This window comes from Hippoglossus hippoglossus, chromosome 1 (genome assembly GCF_009819705.1).
Source record: "Hippoglossus hippoglossus isolate fHipHip1 chromosome 1, fHipHip1.pri, whole genome shotgun sequence".
NCBI classification, from domain to species: domain Eukaryota; kingdom Metazoa; phylum Chordata; class Actinopteri; order Pleuronectiformes; family Pleuronectidae; genus Hippoglossus; species Hippoglossus hippoglossus.
This window is the reverse complement of record NC_047151.1, coordinates 14,406,298-14,425,694: the sequence shown is the minus strand read 5'-3', so window position 1 is coordinate 14,425,694 and position 19,397 is coordinate 14,406,298. Positions and strand designations below refer to the sequence as shown.

Below are 19,397 nucleotides of genomic sequence, written 5' to 3'. Positions count from 1 at the left end.
CTGGAGGATGATTACAATGGAGAATGATTATCACTTAGTCTCTCCTCTGTCTCTGCACGTCCCCTCCCACTGCCTCCCCCTCTCTTCTATTTCTCGCTCATTCTTTCTCCTCTTCCCATTCAGCACGCGAGGTCAAGTGTCACTCCGTCTCCGTTGTCAAGGCTGCCAATCACCCACACAGTGAGTGCGAGGCAACTGTTGCCAAGGAAACAGAGCGATTTGGTTGCTAGGCACCTGGAGCTGTGCTCACAATAGTCATTTTGTTGCTTAGAAGCGCGCACACACACACACACATGCATACACAAATACACACAAAGCCACAGAAATGGCTTTGCCCGATCAACAAGTTTACACAGCCTTGGAGTGAAATTCATATAAATTACAATTATACAGCGTGCTAATAAATATGAGATTTGCTTACTCAGTTGCAAGAAATCATGGAATAATAAATGATAGAGTAATTTATCATGGGCACATTTACAAACAGATGCTAATATATTGCTGAATGTGCAATGAAATGTTGATTTTCTAATTTATAATACTTAGCAATAATGCTAATGTACCAGAAATGTAACTCAGGATGTTTTATTCTAGCTCCTTCGCTGCCTGATTAATCAGCATGCCCTGACGTCCAAGAATTCTTCAAACCCACACCTAACCCTGATCAATAAAAGACATAAACATCCATCACTCTGACTAAAAATAGTTACCCATAAAATCAATCAGCCCCTTATTTCCCCACCGGCACATGGACCCAGTGAACCCAGCTTTATACATACAGGGATCTGCTTGTTTTCATAAACTCCATCAATCCCCCGACTCTCTACTGGCATGTAGATCATTTTAACTCTCATGCAATATATATAAACATATATATATATATATATATATATATATATATACATATACTGTGTGTGTGTGTGTGTGCTTCTCAGTCTCCATCACGGTAGCCAGTCAGCTGAGCCGAATGCTGAAATGTCAGCCACGGGTGCAAGCCTTGACTTGTCCTCATGTGTTACTGTCTCCTGTTGCTGCAGCTACAGGCACCGAACTCTCACATATTTTTAGCATAAGCCAGGGAGTCAAAAATAGGAGTGCACGGGTAGTTTGTAGTGCAAAAAAGGGATGATGGTTATGCACGGTAATAACATACCGTAGCAGAGGTAGAATTGCAACCATTTACGTCCAAGGAAAACCACAAAAAAGCAATTTTTTGCCACAGATTTTGCAAACTATAAAATGTCCGTTGGCTGCCGAGTGTGAAGGACTGTGAAAGAAGTGATAAGATTATGGGCTCACTTGTGTGTGTACGAGTGACAGACAAGGGTATGTAATCAAGAAGGTTTGAAATTAACGTCTGAGTCGGGAGACTTTTGTGTTAAGCTCCCTGAACTAATTCCTGGGAGGGTTTAGCTTAGTGGCATGGTGCAAATCTTCCCCACCAGCGCCTCTGCAGGAGACGCTGAACATGGCCGGGCGACGTAAAAACTCATTTCCTCCACAGGTGTGAGGAGTGACATGGTTGATAAACCTACGATGATAAAACCTTTTTCAGGGGCTTGATTTGATTTGGGCACCTGGCTAGCCCTGATTGCCTTCTATTAAAGAAATAAAACCTCTCTGATTGAACAAAATAAGCCTTTTCCCATAAAACATCACCTCTGGGTGCTTAATTAAAATCCACCCCGTGTGTGTGTGTGTGTGTGTGTGTGTGTGTGTGTGTGTGTGTGTGTGTGTGTGTGTCACCTCCTCAGCTTTTGCTATACATCTATCTGTGTCTGCCATTGTCGTCTACTGAATAGTGCTCTGCTTTTGGTCCAGTGTAGATGACAGAGCTTCCACTCGACTACGCGTATTCTCAAGCAATAACATCCACATCTGTATTATCAACCCAAGAATACCCGTGGTCGAGACCGGAGCAAAGAGGCCCACCTCCTCCCCTCCATCCCACTGCTCTCGGTACTGGAGCTCATTCGCCCCCCCTTTTCTTCCTCTGCGTGCATCCGTTCGGCTCCTGCACAATGAGATTGCAGCGTGGAAGAGGAGGAGGTCTGTGTGGAGGCAAATCTTAAAGGACAGCACCTGGGACAAGACAGACAAAAGAGATCATATTTATCCTTCAATAGCAATTCAGCGGCGTGGCTCGGAGGTTATAATGCACATTTCACGCGCGATTCAAGTCACATCTTGAGCACATTGTTGGACTAATAACCCAATTGTAAGCTTTTTTACGCCACAGCCACACAAACACAGACACACACACACACACACAGGCAGCCTGTATACCTGAGCTGCACCAAGTAAACAGATTACACTGCCAACAGCCAGTCCCATCGCTCCCCCCAGTATCAAGCAACCATTTAGCCGAGCGCTGAGGGAGAGGGCCGGCTCACCAATTATCAAATAGGTGTCAGTGTGTGTTCTACTGCACGGAGGGGAGAGACCGATTACCAAACAGATGTTCAGCCCTCACCTCCATCGCCTCCTCCTCAACTCCCACCTTCTTCCAATGCATTTCCCACCTCCTTTTCCCCATCTATCTCCTTCCTCCTCTCCCCTTTCTCACTGTGTGAAGACTCCCTGGTATGTCCTTCCCCCATCTCCTCCCCCTCTACACACACACTCTCTCTCCCTCTTTATCTCTTTCTTGGTCTGTCCCATGGAGAATAAGCCCAACTCTTCACCATCCACACTTGCCAATTAGAGACACAGTAGTTGTCAATCAGGAGAGGAGGAGGAGAGAACGAGAGCGAGGGATATTCATTGGGGAAGTGGTGTTGGTGGTGGTGGTGGGGGGCGTTAGTGGGTGGGGGTGGGTTTGCATCAGCACCACAGACATGTACAAGCATGACTTGACTGTCTGCCTTCTTCTCGTAACCTTTCCTCTCTGATGATTGTAATCCCCACCCTGGTTGTTTCCCACTCTTGCCCTGTGTTTACGGCCTCTTCCCTGCGCTCCTTCCTACTTTGTCATCCTACGATCAGCATTTTTATCCAACCAGACAAACACACATACCCCCCACTTAGCAAACCTGTTCACCCTGAAACCCTACACTCCCGGAAAAGTTCCCATTTGCCACTGACGGTCCCCCTTGACTCACTAACGCCCCAAACGTGGTTAATCGACTTCACTACCCGTTGTCACTGTAACGCAAATCTAAAGCCGAGGACCTTCACGTCAAACGATATCCTGACACTGGTCTTTCCTCATTACCTTCACTCCTCCAATCCTCCTCTCCTCATCTCTCTCTCCTCACCTCGGCCTCCTCCCCAACTGTCCACGTCTGGGGCCGCTGATGATGACAACTCAAGTGGACGTGTCTTCTGTTCTCACCAAGAGCTGTGAAGAGATGTACGTAGGTGTGAGAGATCTGGTGTAAAAATACACCCTGCTGCTGCCCTCTTCACCACACAGGACCGGTGTGTGTCTGCTCGGTGTCACTGGGATGCCTCCGTCTAATTTGAAGACATGCTTCAGTGTGGTTCTGGCTGTGTATGTGGAAGCTGAGCTATGATAGCATGACACTCACATATGGGTGTGCCTGCGGCTGCAGACTTGACTGTGTGGACCAGCCGCCTTCTCCTTTTTTCTTCTTGTCACCACAGTTTTACTTTTCCCAAACTGGGCCACATCTGCTTATTTATGATCAAACCTTCGTTCCCGATACTTTCTTTAGATTGGATGAGAAGTTTATCTCGTGCCACAGGACATCTGGTTTGCATTTATAAGAAAATCCATTTCCTGAATTGACTTGATTGAAAGTGAGCTGGCTCCAGCTGGAGGGCCTAATGAAAGAAAATCGGTCTGTGTTCCGTGGTTATGCGTGACGCACGCAGACTTATCAATCCTCAGACCTAATGTCAGATAGAATGCAAGTGGCAAAAGACAAGACACTGAGATGGAGACAGGAGAGCGAGCGGACGCTGGGGCTGCCTCTTGCACATTACCGCCTAATTGCTTGGAACTAAAGATGCTGTTATGAGGATGCTTATGCTTATGCCTGCCACAGCAAATCTTTCCAGTCATTCTGGCCACACTGTGGAGTCTAACAATCACTACCCAGGTGGAAAGAAAATCAACAAGATAGTGGTGGCATCAAATTCTGCCTAAAGTTGCAGAATAAAGAAAACACCCTCCTGCCTTTTGGAGCCAAACTTTCAGTGACAAACTTAACACAGCCACTTTGTCTTTCTTAATGTTTGCTGCATTTAAATGCATTTAGGCTAGTTGGCCTACTAGCCCAGATAACAGCAGACAGGCACTGTAAAATTGCAGATAGCCACCACCTGTCCTCTACGTGACAGGCTTGGATATGAAGCTTTTCTTTGTTTGTAAATACATCCGCTGCCACTGACAAGGACCCGGTTCAGAGGGGATCGAGCCTTTAACCCTTTGCAGGGAGCAGGAAGGAGATGGTTTGGTCTGTATTGTACAAAGGAGGCTGGCGGACACGCTGTGGGTTCGACATGAACGCGGCGTGCAGGTGCAATTCTCCATCCAGGGGTTTAACAGGCACTTATTGGTGCTGATGCTGATGGGACCAACCTGTTCAGTTATCAAATCGCAAAGCCCAGAGATTGATCGGGCGTCAAATCCCGTGCCATGCGCACTGCTCCACAAATAATAACCCGGATCTCTCTGATTAAAATCTAGTTTTTTTTATCCTTCACTTTAGGGATAGTCAACAAATATGTGTGAATATGAGGAGGGTGCAAAGTGATGGGAGCAGCAGCGGCGCCGCGCACTGAACTGTGTCCACGTCGCTTTTCGTGGTGAGATGTAAAAAAAGATTCAACTTACCGCTTGTGCACCTTGTTTTTGATTGTGTGTCCTCCTGCAGGAAGCCGCTCCACACGCCGCACATTGTATCCATGCTGAAGTGTGAGAAAAGACTACACTGTGCAGGGAAACGCCCCCCGCCTCCCCTCCTCTCTCCTCCTTTCTCTCCCGTGCGCTTCTCCTCCTGCTTGTGGGGGAATCACATAACCACTCCTTGTTTTTCCACTCTCACCCGGGGAGGGATGGAGCGATGGAGCCGATGCAGCAGCAGCAGCAGCATCAGCATCAGCAGCAGCATCCCATGCAACTCAGCTGCAACCTCTCACCTCTCCTCCTCCTCCTCTGCTCTTCTCCTCCTCTCCTCCTCCTCCTCTTCCTCCTCCTCCTCTTCTCCTTCTCGTTTTGTCCATGCCTCCATCCAGGCCTGCCGTCAAAGAGCATGCCCTAATAGTGCAGCGTTATCCAATCGAGGGTCCGGGGACCATTGACGGGACCAATGGTTGATGGAGCTCTGCTAACATGGAAATAAATGGTTTGGGGTATGGAGCTGTACAGCATGGTTTCTAAAGTAAAAAAAACCCATTCATTATCTGAATAGCGATTGTAATTATCGGCCATAATAATGTGACCATCCAAGGTAGATTTACCACAACGATGTTTTAAGCTCTTTATGTCTTATGTCTTAAAAGAAAAAACGTCTGTATTTGGTGGAGCTCGCTGTTACCATGGAAATGTTTACCACAAATGCAAAGATGATGTCGGCTATACGATCGGAGGATAAGATATAAGAAAGGATTCTCTAAACCGTCAGTGGACAAAATGAATGAAAACCAGAGCTGTTCTGAAAGTGGGCGGTCGCTGTTTTGCTTTATTGGGCTCAACAGCTTCCAGGGGTCAAAATCCCATTCATTTTCTAAATAGAGATTTTGATCATAAGCCATAGAATTGTACCTGTCCAATGTAGACTTAGTACAAGCTAGAAGCTGCAAATTTGTATCATATCAACTGCATTTTAAAAAAAAAACTCCTTTATTGGTGATGTCAGGGAGAATTACTACACTACCCTTAATCTTTAGGTGTAATGGCGACGTCTCCGATTGGTGGAGCTCACTGTTACCATGGAAATGTTTACCACAGCGGTGAAAATCCTGTTGACAGATCAGATGGTTCAGCGTCACTGTCTGTCTAACATGCTGCGGTCCAAAGGGGTGAAAATCACTGCAACAAGGTTCAATTCGACAAGAAGCATGATGGAGGTCACTGGACAGGGATAATTTGCAAAGGTTTATGGGATGTGTAGTTCAATCACTCTAAAAATAATCCTGCACACAGTATTTTACCTTTGCCTTTGGTCCATTTTTCTACTTGTTTTGCCCTGAATCAAATGTTTTATGGTCACAATAAATCCCTTAGCTGGTCTGCCCGGTTCCAGACTTTTTTTAATGAGGACGTTCGGAAATGTCAAAGGAGAAAATGAAAGGGAAATTTACTTCCGGGACCAGAGACAAAGTGGGCGGTCACTGTTACGCTCTATGCACGTGTAAGAGTGGATGACTCACTGATATCCCTGCACCCACAGAGCCGACAGAGCGTTTGGTGCCGTTAGTTACAGCTAAATCTTGAGGAAGAAAGTGTCAATGTCGTTTTGTATTAGAGACTTAATTAGTCCTTTTATTTTCCAGTGTGTGTGGTCACAATAGAACATGTTAAAAACACTCTGCATTAATTACACCTCTGTGGTGTTTTGTGACTCCTTCAGTCTCTTGTTTGTATTCTCCACAACGGGGGTGGACAGACCAGTACAATTCAATGCAAGCTTGTGCAACAGCCATGCAAGAAATAACCAAAGCTTGCTCCCTACCTTTTCCAAGCTTACACTGCTATAAAATATTTGCCTCAACTCCGCGGCCATTGCAGTACTTTGTGCTGTTCATTCACCATTAGAGTAATTCAGAAAACAGGAAAAAACGCTGACAGTATGAAGCGCTACAATATGACACAACAGTACATCAATACAACAACACAGTTACGTTCTAAACTCACAACTGATGCTTTTATAAACAATGACTGTTTTTATATTTTGATATATCTACTGAGATATAAATAAAGACTGTTGAGACACAAACACAGAAATAGAGGAACATCTTGTTAGATAAAGCCACTGCTCTGTCAGTCATTAGCGCTGAAATCATAATAGAAGATGAGGCCCAGATTGTGTGTTTTGAGTGGTGTTCCCTGCAGGGTTTCAACAAAGGTGCGTGTGTGTGTGTGAATGGATGTGTGTGTGTGTGTGTATGTGTGTTCCGACTCCTAATCCAGTCTCCTGGGACCTCTGTATCCGGTTGATGGTCTTCCTTAGCGGACATGCTGGATGGGATTGGTGGTTAGGCCTTTTATAATCCTCTCCTCATCTGGTCCCTGAAAAGGAGCTGCCCCTCTCAACCCAAAATGTGTGTGTGTGTGTGTGTCTGTGTGTGTTATTGCCACGATGCTCAGTAATGATCCACACAGGAGCTAAACTGGCTTTTGTCAACATTCTTTGCTCCACAGCGACTTATCTTCATTTTTTCCTCATTTAGTCTCTCCTGTCTTTTCCTCGCTGTCTTTATTTCGCTGCAGCACATCAGGAGCAGAGCGGCAGACGCAGCCTTTGTGCGGCACTTAGAGACAGACACACAGCAAACATGTAAATTGGATGTTTGAGAGCCCACAAGGCTGATGCTGTAAGGCACTGGAGCCTTCAAGGCCATAAAAAAAACTGATAGCATATTTCATGAAATAAATGAGCAGCCATACAGTCTCTTTCTCTCTCTCACACACACACACACACACACCCTCACACACACACATACGCAGTGTTAATGGCTTCATAATTGTCAGAGGCAGACCATTGAGCATAATCAGGAGACTGCAGCAAGGCAAAGACCAATATTTGTAATTTACTGTGACAGATAGTACATTTTTATTACCCAGGGGCTGCTGGTTTGTTTTGGGATGCAATAAACTATGCTCATCCTCGTACTTTTTATCTCTCTCAGTTCACACACTCACTCCGTCTCTCTCGCCCTCTCACACACACTTGCTTTTCACACATACATACACACACACACACACGCACACACAGTGGTTCAGCCCCAGACAGTGTGTGACTTCTGGGTCAGGAGCATTACGCCAAACAGACAGACACTGAGTCGGAGAGCAAAGTTCAGCTCATCACAGGAAGTCCTAGGCAGACCCACACACACAGTCACAGCCCTATATCATATAATCACATATCACCCTCTGACATAATTAAAACGTCTCTGAACTGAACTGTTTGGCTTTGATCTGGCATCCACAAGTGTTTTCTTTTCTTTTCCGTCCTGACAAATGCTTTTTTCCCAGCGAGCGTAATGCTTAAACGAGCACCCCATCGATTTAGCATTGTACTCTTATAACATTGTCGGACTTATCACGGATAATGAAAGAAAAAGGCCGAAATCAATGCAGCAGAACCCGAGATAACGTCTTTTTTTTATTCCACACATTCTTCATGCTTGTCAAAAACCGGCGCCTACACAACCCACAATGCAACGTGACAGTGCAGTCAGAGATTTGTGTGTGCTATTAGAGGCTGATAGATCCTCATGCATCAAGCGCAGATGGTTAGACACACAGGTCTCATAACTCCTCGTTCTAACTCTGCACCTACTGGTCTTTCAAACTTGTAGACTCAAATGACTAAAGTGACATCACTTGAGGTTATCGATCAGATGTCATATGTAGTAGCACCGCTCAAGTTTCTAATGAGTCCCCATTTAATATGTTGCTCCTGAGATTCTACACGTGAATATACAGAATCTGAAGGCGAGGGACAAGCTTTTAGGGCAGGAAGCCTTCGGGTTTCTGTTTCTAGTTTGACCAATCACGTCTGACGGTAAACAAACCGTGTGGAGAGCAAAAGAGACGGAACATATTCACAGAGATTCATTGGCTATCAGCTTTTTAATTCATCTGAATGCATACGCAGACAGCTGTTAATAGAGATGAATCAAAATGTGGTCTGGATTTAAAACACCTATAAAAAGTATCACTGGTTGTGTTTTGTGTGTTCGACTCATGTGACAAAAGAAACTAGTAAGATTGTGAATAGCGAACGGCGAACAGAAGAGTCTTGGCCCAGATATCCGCTGTCTACACCACAAGCCCCAAAATATCGGTTGATGCCCCCAGATGCTAATTCATGAACAAACAATGGGCCCAGAGACAGTGTTCTTCCTAATGCATATATGTTTTACACGTGTTAGCATGTCTATGAGGATTATGTCGTGTCACTCACATTCACTTGGCTCTGGTACAAAGTGACGTAAGCATTGAGTCAGCCGTCGACCAAAGCAAATACAAATCACTTCTCTCTCAGGCTAATGGCTTTAAATACTTAGGTATTTAAAAAAACATGACATCACCACAAGAGGCCGCACCATTCATAATTAAAAACTAATTCGTACAGTGTGCCTCGAACATATGAATCATCGGAATGAGCTCCTCATTTGTTTTTACTGGAGTGAGCCCGGTCTGTTGACTTTAGTGACACGATATATCATGAAATATCTGCTTGTGTCTCTCTGAAAGAGAATCACTCACTGGTTTTAACCCTCACTCGCCATTAGAAGAACACATGTGAATTATTAAATGAGCTTTTTTTTCTATTTATTTATTTTTTTTTTTCACTCTGAGGCAGAACTTTAAAAGTGTCAGTGATTCACACTCTAATTGGAGTGGAAGGATGCTTATGGTGCTCAGTAGTCAGTTTGTAGGGTTGGGAACGGGGGAAGCTGGCAATCAGGGTGGAGAAACAGTGTGTGTATGTGTGTGTGTGCTTCTGTGGTTGTGAGGACCAATTTGTGTATGTGTGTGTGTCAGTGTTAACAAGAGAGACAAATAGGAACAGAGAGAGAGGGAGAGAGAGAGAGACAGAGCGAGAGAGAGAGAGAGAGAGAGAAAGAGAGAGAGAGCAGGTGCATCACTAATGGCTTTTTAAAAAGGTTACAGCGTAGAGCTCTTCTTTTCTAATGGGGCTCCGGCTGTGCTTGAGAAGCAATTTCCGGAAAAGATAATGTTGTCGAGAGTGCTGAGAGTTCTGTGTGCTTGTGTGTGGTTGTTTGTTTGTGTGTGTGTGTGTGTGTGTGTGTGTGTGTGTGTGTGTGTGTGTGTGTGTGTGGTTGGGTGTGTGAGTGTGTGTGTGTCTTGTCATTAACAAGACTGACAAACACAAACTCAAAGGAACACAAAGAGGGAGAGTGGGGGGAGACATGGGGTAATTGGGAGAGAAAAGAAAGAGGAATGGCCTGTGTCTGCATTTCAAAGTAATTGTGCCATTACATTACATTTATTAGCTTGATGACTAATGCCTAATGTGGGCCAGCCGAGGTCTCAAGTGGAAAAGAAGAAAACATTTTAAAAAGCTCTTTTCTGTTTAAGCATATTTTTACATGCCTAATGTGCCATTTGATTTCACAAACATTTCATCTGGATTCTGAAAGCTTCTCTCTCTCCAGGCTTTATCCTGGGTGAGGCGCGGTGAACACTGCCACCCTGTGGTCACAGCTGCTTACGACAACTCTTTTTTTCTTCAACACGGTGTCTTCCAAGGAAAAAAATCCAAAATAATTTGTCATATTGAAAGTTGTGATATTCACTTTTACAGATATTTCCATCTTTGAATTAAATGCAAATGTGGGCACCTCACAATAAATTGAGTCAGAGCAATTTATACATAGAAATGATATATTTTACATTTACACTTCCATTCCTATTGCTCAGCTGGCCACTGGGGGGCAGTGCTTTCCCATGAGTTCCCTGCAGTATACAGTTCTGGTGTGTTTGCATTGTAAAAGTGACAGAAATCACTATATACAAGTGAGCTACTGGGGGAAACGAATGCTGGAGCTGCTCCCAGCTGCACAAAATGAAAACAAGTTGTGTAATTTGTGTTTTCTCTTTGTGAGATTTAATTAGCGGAGGCAATCCAGGATGGCTTCTTCTGTCTTCCTGTAATTACAACTATTAGTATGTAACGTACGGTACTGCGACATTGTGACACACCTCCAATACTCAAGATCCGACATGGAATACAAATCTGTTACAGTAAAACACAACACTGTGGATTGGCCTTTTCATGGAAAACTATTTTAACATGTATTTTAACAGAAGGAGAAGTGCGCAGGTTGGAATAATATAATGAATGATGGTTGAAGTCTATTCAGCTGTTTGGGTTACTGGCTCACTGCCATGACAGAACAGTTGATATTAGACACACATTAACAAATAGGTCAAAATGTCTGCTGTGAAATACAGCTATTGCTCTTAGTTGAGTGACATTCAGGATGTATTTATTATCATCAGCACACAGATATGCACAAAATAGGTCTGGCAATGTCACTCTGTAGAGCTCAGACCTGCGCCAAGGCCCTTATGAAACCACACCAGATCCAGATTTCTATTTGGATCTGCACCAAATTACACACACCCATAGATATCAGCTGCCTAAATATGCCTGATAGTTTTCATTAAGATCCATGACTTATTCCCTGGGACAATGGTAAAAATGTTGAAAAATGCAATGATAAAGAAAGTGAAAAATAAACCTCTTGGATCCCAAATTGAATGGGTTCTTTGCTGACCCATAGCACATCCTGCCACCAAGTGTCATGGTGGTTTTGGTGATTTTGCTCACAAACGGACAAACGGACAGACGTGACAACAAAAGAAATGGTGCAGGTATAAGGGCCGGATTGTGCTCACTCAATACTATATTGTACAATGTGTTGCCTGATCATGTCAGACATCAGGCAGGTTTATCTTGGTTCTGATGGGGGACACTCAGAGATGGAGTGAAAAGCTGGCTTTCATAGAGAGAAAGGAGACTTGATGTAACACACATACTCACACACATTCTCTTACGGGAGAAATTTATAGTTATTGTGCTTTTTTATACACATTACAAATGGGAACCAGAAAGCCTATCTCACAACTCACAGCCAATCACAGTCCAACCCTTACTGAGGTGTGGGAGGTCTTCAAACGAAGCAAACAAAAAGTGCAATTCAGGCAGCAGCGTGTGGTAATTGCCATTTATTTTGTTAAATAAATACAAAACAAAGACATATTAACGTGGGTGTTCTCTATCCCTTCGGTTGTTTACAAAAAAAAAAGATGTAGTGTTACTGTGGCTAATCTCAAAGCTATAATGAGCACCTTCTGCTATAACAGGCATAGTTGGGACGCCTCGGCAGGGGGTCCTGTGAAGGCCTGCACTTACGCACTAACACAAGTGTGTAATTATAGCAGCTACCTTTGACTGTTTCACTTAAGAAAACCAAATTAACAGTTACGCTGCCATACAATGTGTTCATCATACACACACACACACACCAATAAGCATACACACTCACACACACACTCACACATGCTTAATAAAACCATATGTCTTCTGTATATAAGCCACTGCACACTCTCCCACTGGCAGCCTGTCTGTCCTTTTGAACTGAGCAGAACCAAAGCAAGATGTCAGCCACCACCACCACACACACATCAGGATTTCAAACACTTCTCCACTGCGCTACATTCCTGCTTCAGATCAGGCTACTACTCGTGTTCCTGCAGGACAGTCTCAGGTTGCGTCTCACTGTTCTCACACTTGAAACATAATGACAATGTGGTATATACTGTGTTGAGAAACCTATTCACTGTACAAAACTATACAAAAGTCTAGAGATCGTAGCTTTGTGTCACACACATGGTCTGCGCCATTGGATTCATAGTCGGTGTGAGGAAATGATGGCAGATAGGAAAAATAACAAAAAACAATCTTATCACACATTTGTTTTGGTAACATGTTGTGTGTCATGTATTTAGATAAAAGTTATTTGAAATTAAACAACGAAGACCAAGCATGACAGGGTGTAAGGGACACAGTGGATGGTGGATTTTATGGGAACGGACACTGACAAAGAATTTGTATAAAACTTTATAATAAAACTTTTCCAAATATTTCACAGCATGGACGTAGAACCTACACATATTCATAACACACACACACAGACATACATACATACACACACACACACACAGACATACATACACACACACCTGAATATTAAGTAGTTAAAATGTTTGGAAGGTCAGTTCAGTTCTCTACAGGGATGAGTTAACTGATGCTCCAACCCAAACATGGTTTCAGTGTAGACTGTATATAAAGATGGACGATATGACAGCTGCCCTAAATTGAAGCCTAAGTGTCTTGATCTCCACCTGGTGGCTGGCTGCAGTATACGTCATTCATTTGAACACCAGGTAAAGTTCCGGAAACCTGACTGTGTGTACTGCTTTTGGAAATTACTCTAAGATTTGTAATTGTATACATATAATTCTATCTAAAAATATTTTGTATTATTGTATTTTATTGATCTATTTACTGTTCACTTGATATGTCTGCACAGAAACAGGCCCACCCCCTACATTTCACTGAGTCCTTGAATCCTGCCTCCTTTATATTTATTGATCCAACTAAAAAGTAGTAGCGGCTCTGATCTATGGTGGCGTTCGTATCCAGGCTACTTCAGGTTCCTTTCTGGATAGTGGGAGGAAATGGAGACGCGTCGTCCATCTTTACGTGCAGTCTACGTGAATCACAAACACAGCTGTAGTGTGTGTAAATCTCCCGTCTATCACTTCACACAATGTACAGCAAGAGATCAAACCGATATTCTCCCTAAACAGGTAAAGAAACAACACTGATGACTGAACGCTAAACTGGTTCATCTGTGCTATAATTTACAAAAGCGCTTTCCTCTTCGACAGCATCTCTTGTTAGTCCTTTATGACAGAAAAAATCTTCTGTATCGTAATTCTCGGTGGCGCCTGCTTTTTGATTAGATGATGTCTTTTTTTTCCATTTTATTGTCCTGAGTGTCAGAATGTGGTCTTTTGAGGACGATTCAGTAGTGATTGGGATATTCTTCCGTCCCCAAACCCTCAATTTATGTTTTATTGTTGTGTGTTTTATCAAGTCATCACCAGCCAACAGTCTTTAAAGTTGAGTCTTTGTGTAAAGAAAAGACAAGGGAGTGTGACACAGTATTGCTTCAACACCTCTGGCTTTGGCAAGTCTCATAAGGGGTCTTTTACACCCAAAAGAAAAGGTGAGACCATCTCAGAGGATAAACTGGACAGAAGGACAGGTCTCTGTCTCATATTGGTCTTCACAACGACAGGTTCTCTCCTCCAGGCTCGCCGTGTGCATGTGTGCGCTGTCCTCCTCCCTGTGATCGGTCGGCCTTTCACACCTGCGTTGATTTGATTCGACGGAGAGGATGTCGTCCTTTGGGGTGGGCGGGGCAGGGCGGGGGACTTTCGGTGGGCAGGTCTAGACTGCGCTGGTGAGGCAACGCCGTGAGGGGAGGAGCACATCGGGAGGGGTGGGGGATGGGATTGGCTGATGGTCATGTGATCTCAGAATACGGTAGCCCTGGAGCCTAACAGGAGGGAAAGGAGAAACAGAGGTTCAGGTGACGTAGAGAGCGAGGGAGTAGAAAACAACAGGGAGGTAAAACCTGAGGGAACAGGGAAGATAAACTCGACTAAAACAGCAAGAGACAAGAATGGAGAATGACCTCGTCTAGAAAAGAGAAAGGATGCACACAACAGAGGAAGCAGACAGGAAGAAGCATGTAAGAAACACAGAGATGTAATGAAACAATTGAGGTTATTAGGGAGGAGATAAGTAACAAAACAATCTCCTAACATACAGTATTTAAATACTATATGGCACTGAGTGGGGATCAAACCTCCACCCAAGGCCCAACAGTCCCCTTACGTTCAATCAAGCTGCACCAAATTTCACACACTCATAGATAAGAATAGAAAGAAAGTGAAAAAAAAAAAAATTCCTGGATTTACCCCCCGATCTGGATCTGCACCAAAATGTAATTTTTGTTTAATGTTGCTTACAAACAAACAAAGGAGAAAACTCTTTGGTGGAGGTAATAAGTATTTGTGTTGACAAACCCTCTCAATTTAAAGAAATACATACACTATACGTTTATTGCATTCTGTTGATCTGTTTGATTATTTTATCAACGATCTGTCACCCACCCCTTACCTGGAGGCCACTTAACTTTTCGAGTGGACTCTCCACGCGGGGCAGGCTGAGCAGAGGGAGCCCGACAGAGGGCTCTAGAGGGCGCTGTGGAGGAGGAGGAGTCGGCGTTCCTATCTGGGTTGGCAGGAAATTGTTGATCACACATGACACCTGATGGAGAGCAAAGAACAGAGGGAAATAAAAAAGGAGGGGAGAGATTCGCTCCACTGCAGAGATGGATGAGTGTGTGTGTCATGCTCTGAGTGTGCACGGAAACAGATTCTGAAGAGGGCACTTACAGTTTGAGAGGCAGAGACTGAAATTAAGCTTTAGTGTTAAGATGAGCCACAGTCAGCACTTTGAGCTTTAACGTTATCACTGTTTCTAGAAGATCTTTGGCCAAAAGCTTTGAGACCTCTTCAACAAATATACCCAGGTCCCTCTGTCATAGGTTTCCTTCTGTGGCTCCATAATCTTTTTTGGGGCTCAAAAATAGAGCTAACCAATCTCTGGAAAAGCTTAACTATATTCATATCAGAACGGCTGGAAACGTTTAAATCTTTGCATTTCCTCTCACTGGCTTTCAACTTGAGCACAAGACCTTGATTTCATCTGCTATTGTGCAATATCTTAATCCTTTACAATGTTTGACATTTTATTGCTTTTGTATTTTCAAATCATTCTCTGTTTTTCATATATATATTATTGTTTTCTTGTATTTAAAGCCTCTTCAGCTCATTGGTCAACTGTGGTTGTTTTAAATGTGCTTTGACTTGAATTAAGCTACAGGTTTTTAAAAATAGTGGCTGATATAAAATACTGTAGTCCTCAACCAAACAGGTAAATGTTTAGCGCTGCAAGCAAGGGGGTCAAAATATTTATTTAGACCCTGGTCTCTGCAGTGGAAACACAAGGAGTTCCTGCAAAGGTTCCTAGTTGCTGGAGAAGTTCCTGCAGTTGGAACACGGCTTAAATGGGACTATATGAATGTGCCTTCAGGTCAACCCAGTCACATTCATAGTGTGTGTGTGTGTGTGTGTGTGTGTGTGTGTGTGTGTGTGTGTGTGTGTGTGTGTGTGTGTGTGTGTGTGTGTGTGTGTGTGTGTGTGTGTGTCCTCTATCACAAAGGCAGTCCATCTCTCCTGCTGCAGTACATCCAGCTACCACTATCTCCTCCTTCACCTGTGTTTGATCCCTGAAATGTTATCTATCCCTCCTTCTCACCAGGAAGGCAGCAATGGCCCCTCCGGTAACAAACCCGGCCACGACATCGTTCCAGTGGTTTCTGTGTTCAGTCACCCTCACCACCCCCACCAGCACGGCCAGCGACAGCAGCACCAGGCAGAGGGTGGGCTTGGTCAGACGGGTGCCTTTGGTCCGGAACACCAGGGTCACGTACATCTGGAAGACACAAACACACCCTGAATATGAAACGTAGTGTTGTTTGTTCAGTGTGAGCTGCACCAGGGGTTGAATCCACAGCATTTCATCCAAACTGTGCCACAGCTTCAATGGACTAATGGGATGAACAGCTTGAATAAGCCACAAGAGGCCGCCCTCTGCACTGGTTTAAAGCTGCTCTGATGAGCCACAAAATCATTAAACACTGCTGTGATTGGTTGACTGCTGAAAATACAGAAAATTGACGCTGCAATCAAAAACATTATTGAGGTTTTGTGGATCAGAGTGAATCTTAACATCTGCTGCTGATGGTCCAACACACAAATAAACAGTGTGAAAAAAAGTCAGTATGAACGTACCACTTTAAAGCGGTTGTGTTCTTAAAGGTTTGATTTAAAATCCTGCCAATTTACTACTTAAAATTCAAATATATTAACCTTATTTAATTTAATCTTCTGTCACTGTTTGTATTTAAGGTGTACATGTCTTACAACATTGTTTAAAGTCAGTTAAAGGATCACTACCTAGACCTACAGTATAATTGAATCATTAAATGATGACAGAGCATTACTGTCTCTAACAGTCAGGATTTTCTGGACTTAATGGAACTCGTTTAGCAGCCGGTGAAACTCACAGACCAATTGCATGCGCTGAGACTACTCAGCCAATTATTGCAACTCGTGTCAGTGAGTGAGATAGACCCACAGGGGAGAGACGAGAGGAGACCATGCATGTACGTCCAGGGAGATAAAAGTGGGAAATACGAAGAAAAGAAGGTGTAAAGCCTTTTCAAGTGTTAAGATGTGTTGAGCTTGTTTATTACAAAAGTGTTTAAGATTGTGAAGAGGAGTTTATAAGAAAGAAGAAAAAGGGAACCCCAAGCTACACTTTATATTTAATTTGTCTAATATTAAGTAATTTATTCACTACGCTCAATTTTCCCTCTCATACATTTAATTCTTAACATTACATTTATTTATTATTATTCAAGCTCATATAATCTATAATCCTTGCAGTTTTCTTAATTGAAGTTTAAATTTAGTATATAATTGCTTTAATTGCAGATTGCGTATTTGTCAGCTTCCCAACATCTTGACATAAACAGACCAATCATAAATGATTTGAAGCAAATTGCTGTCAGTCAGAACATTGTAACTTTATCCTTTTTATGAAATGTTCGTATAGTATTCACGTTGTAGCTAATTTCTATCATTAATTAGCATTTGTTAGTAGTAGTTGTTGTTCATTAGTACAAACTTATAAAACCCTTTATTAAGGGTTCTTCATTATAAACTATATACAAATTTACTTTATTAAATTCCCCTTTAGTAAAGTTTGAGTAAAATAAAAGCATGTTGAATTCTGCACTTTCCAGTTATTTCTAGACAAACAAAACAGTCAGTCATCAACACACATTATGTCATCTTATCCCTCAATAACTCTGTAGTGTCTCCCTCTTCCCACGGCCCCTACATGTTTCCCTACCACTGTGTAGATGGCTGAGTAAAAGCTGAGAGCTGCGTCTTTGGAGGGGAAGGATTTGCGGGCGGATGCCACCAAGTACGGGTTTCCCGTGCAGGCTCGGCGCTCTGTGATGTACTGCAGCGGAGACTGGCACCCCAGAGCCGTGTAGTTTGGCCTGCAGGCAGACAGGAAATGAGGGGTCTGGTTTCCTGTCACCACTTGACCAGCGTTGGCAAAGATGGTGGTGGTGAAGAGGCCGAAGGAGTAGACACCTGAGAGACCAGAAGAGCGAGAGGGAGTGTGTAAAGTAAATCAAAAAGTGAGACGCTGAGAGCAGTGAGAGTCAGAGATGGGAATGGAATGGTCAGACTGACTGTTCTCTGTGTGGGAGGGAGAGGTCAGACGGATGCAGCCTTTGCTATTATGTTTCCTTAACATAAGTCCATCACTAACTTGGATAAATACAGACTGGAGATGATGGAACAGATCACATCAGCAGGACAGGACTGGCAAAATAAATTTAACCACAGTTTCCAAACTAAGGACGAGATCTGTTTCTGCTCAGTACACACACTCAGCAGAGGAGTGTGGTGTAAGTCTTAATGAGCCTCGGTACGGTCAGAAAAGAGGTAAAGTTATGACAGCGACTGACCTAGAAAACGAACGATCCTGCGGAGGAGAGGGTTGAAATAACAGCAGTCGGCAGTCACTATGGTTTTCTCCTGAGCTCCCTCTGTCTTCACAAAGAAACTGGTCACTTCCCCGATCAGGATCTGGGACACAGGAAGAAAGAAGAAACACAAACACGTCAGATAGAAAGCTAAAACGGTGCGGTTAAGGACTGACTGGACTACTTTACTGTATATTGGTATTTGTTTCTTATGTTTTAACCTTCACATATAAATGCACGAGAGCAGCAAATATCGGAGAATATCTGAATATAACGCAGCACAGAACAACTAAACCCTGAACTAAAACATCAAGGCTGAGTTCATGTTTATGACAGTGTCAACAAAAATCTGTACATTAAAGACATAAAAATGAATTTCACTAAAACAGCTACATTCAACTGCATTAGACTCTATGAGCACAGCTAATTCAGTGGACATACGTCTCTATATGCCCACTGAGAGGTATTTTACCTCTCAGTGTTTAAACTGGAAGGAGAAGAAGAGCATTGTTGGTTTTCAGAGCATCTAAATGATAGACCTTTTTGTTTTCCTTTGTGCATTTTACTTGATGTAAATGGTAAGATAATGAAGACAATTTTTAAAAGGATGAGACCAGGTGGCTGTTAACACATGAAATGCAAACTGAAAATAAGCCAGTTATTTGGATAAAACCTAGGAGGTGAGAGAAAAAGTATTTTGTAAGGATAATGTGATGGCTTGTAGGTCTTTCCTCTATTCTGCCATCCATCCATCCATCCATCAGGCTAACCATACCACTTATCCTGTAAAGGTCTCGGGGGGAGCAAACTGTCCAGGTACACATTAGACAGTTCTCCAGTGTATCACAGGGCTGACATACAGAGACAAACAACCATTCCCACCTACTCCAAGTAACCCAACCTCAGTCTGCAAGTCTTGAGATTGTGGGAGGAAGCCGGAGTACCCGGAGGAAACCCACACA

General features: G+C 43.4%; 1 protein-coding gene and 1 long non-coding RNA gene across 2 annotated transcripts in view; both read right to left on the bottom strand.

The window, feature by feature from the left end:
* Positions 1-5,733: 5,733 nt before the first annotated feature.
* LOC117761847 lies at positions 5,734-13,329 on the bottom strand. The gene is made up of 3 exons (XR_004613891.1): positions 12,182-13,329; positions 8,511-8,514; positions 5,734-5,745 (listed from the first exon to the last, which is right to left on the bottom strand). It is a non-coding gene; the product is annotated as an uncharacterized LOC117761847 (long non-coding RNA).
* A 384-nt stretch (positions 13,330-13,713) lies between these two features.
* Positions 13,714-19,397, bottom strand: part of LOC117761843 (phospholipid phosphatase-related protein type 5-like) — a 43,235-nt gene continuing 37,551 nt past the window's right edge. Inside the window, 5 exon segments of the mRNA XM_034586136.1 lie at positions 13,714-14,295; positions 14,922-15,071; positions 16,125-16,301; positions 17,787-18,037; positions 18,418-18,538. Of these exon segments, the coding sequence (XP_034442027.1) occupies positions 14,263-14,295; positions 14,922-15,071; positions 16,125-16,301; positions 17,787-18,037; positions 18,418-18,538 (732 nt within the window). The 3' untranslated portion in view covers positions 13,714-14,262.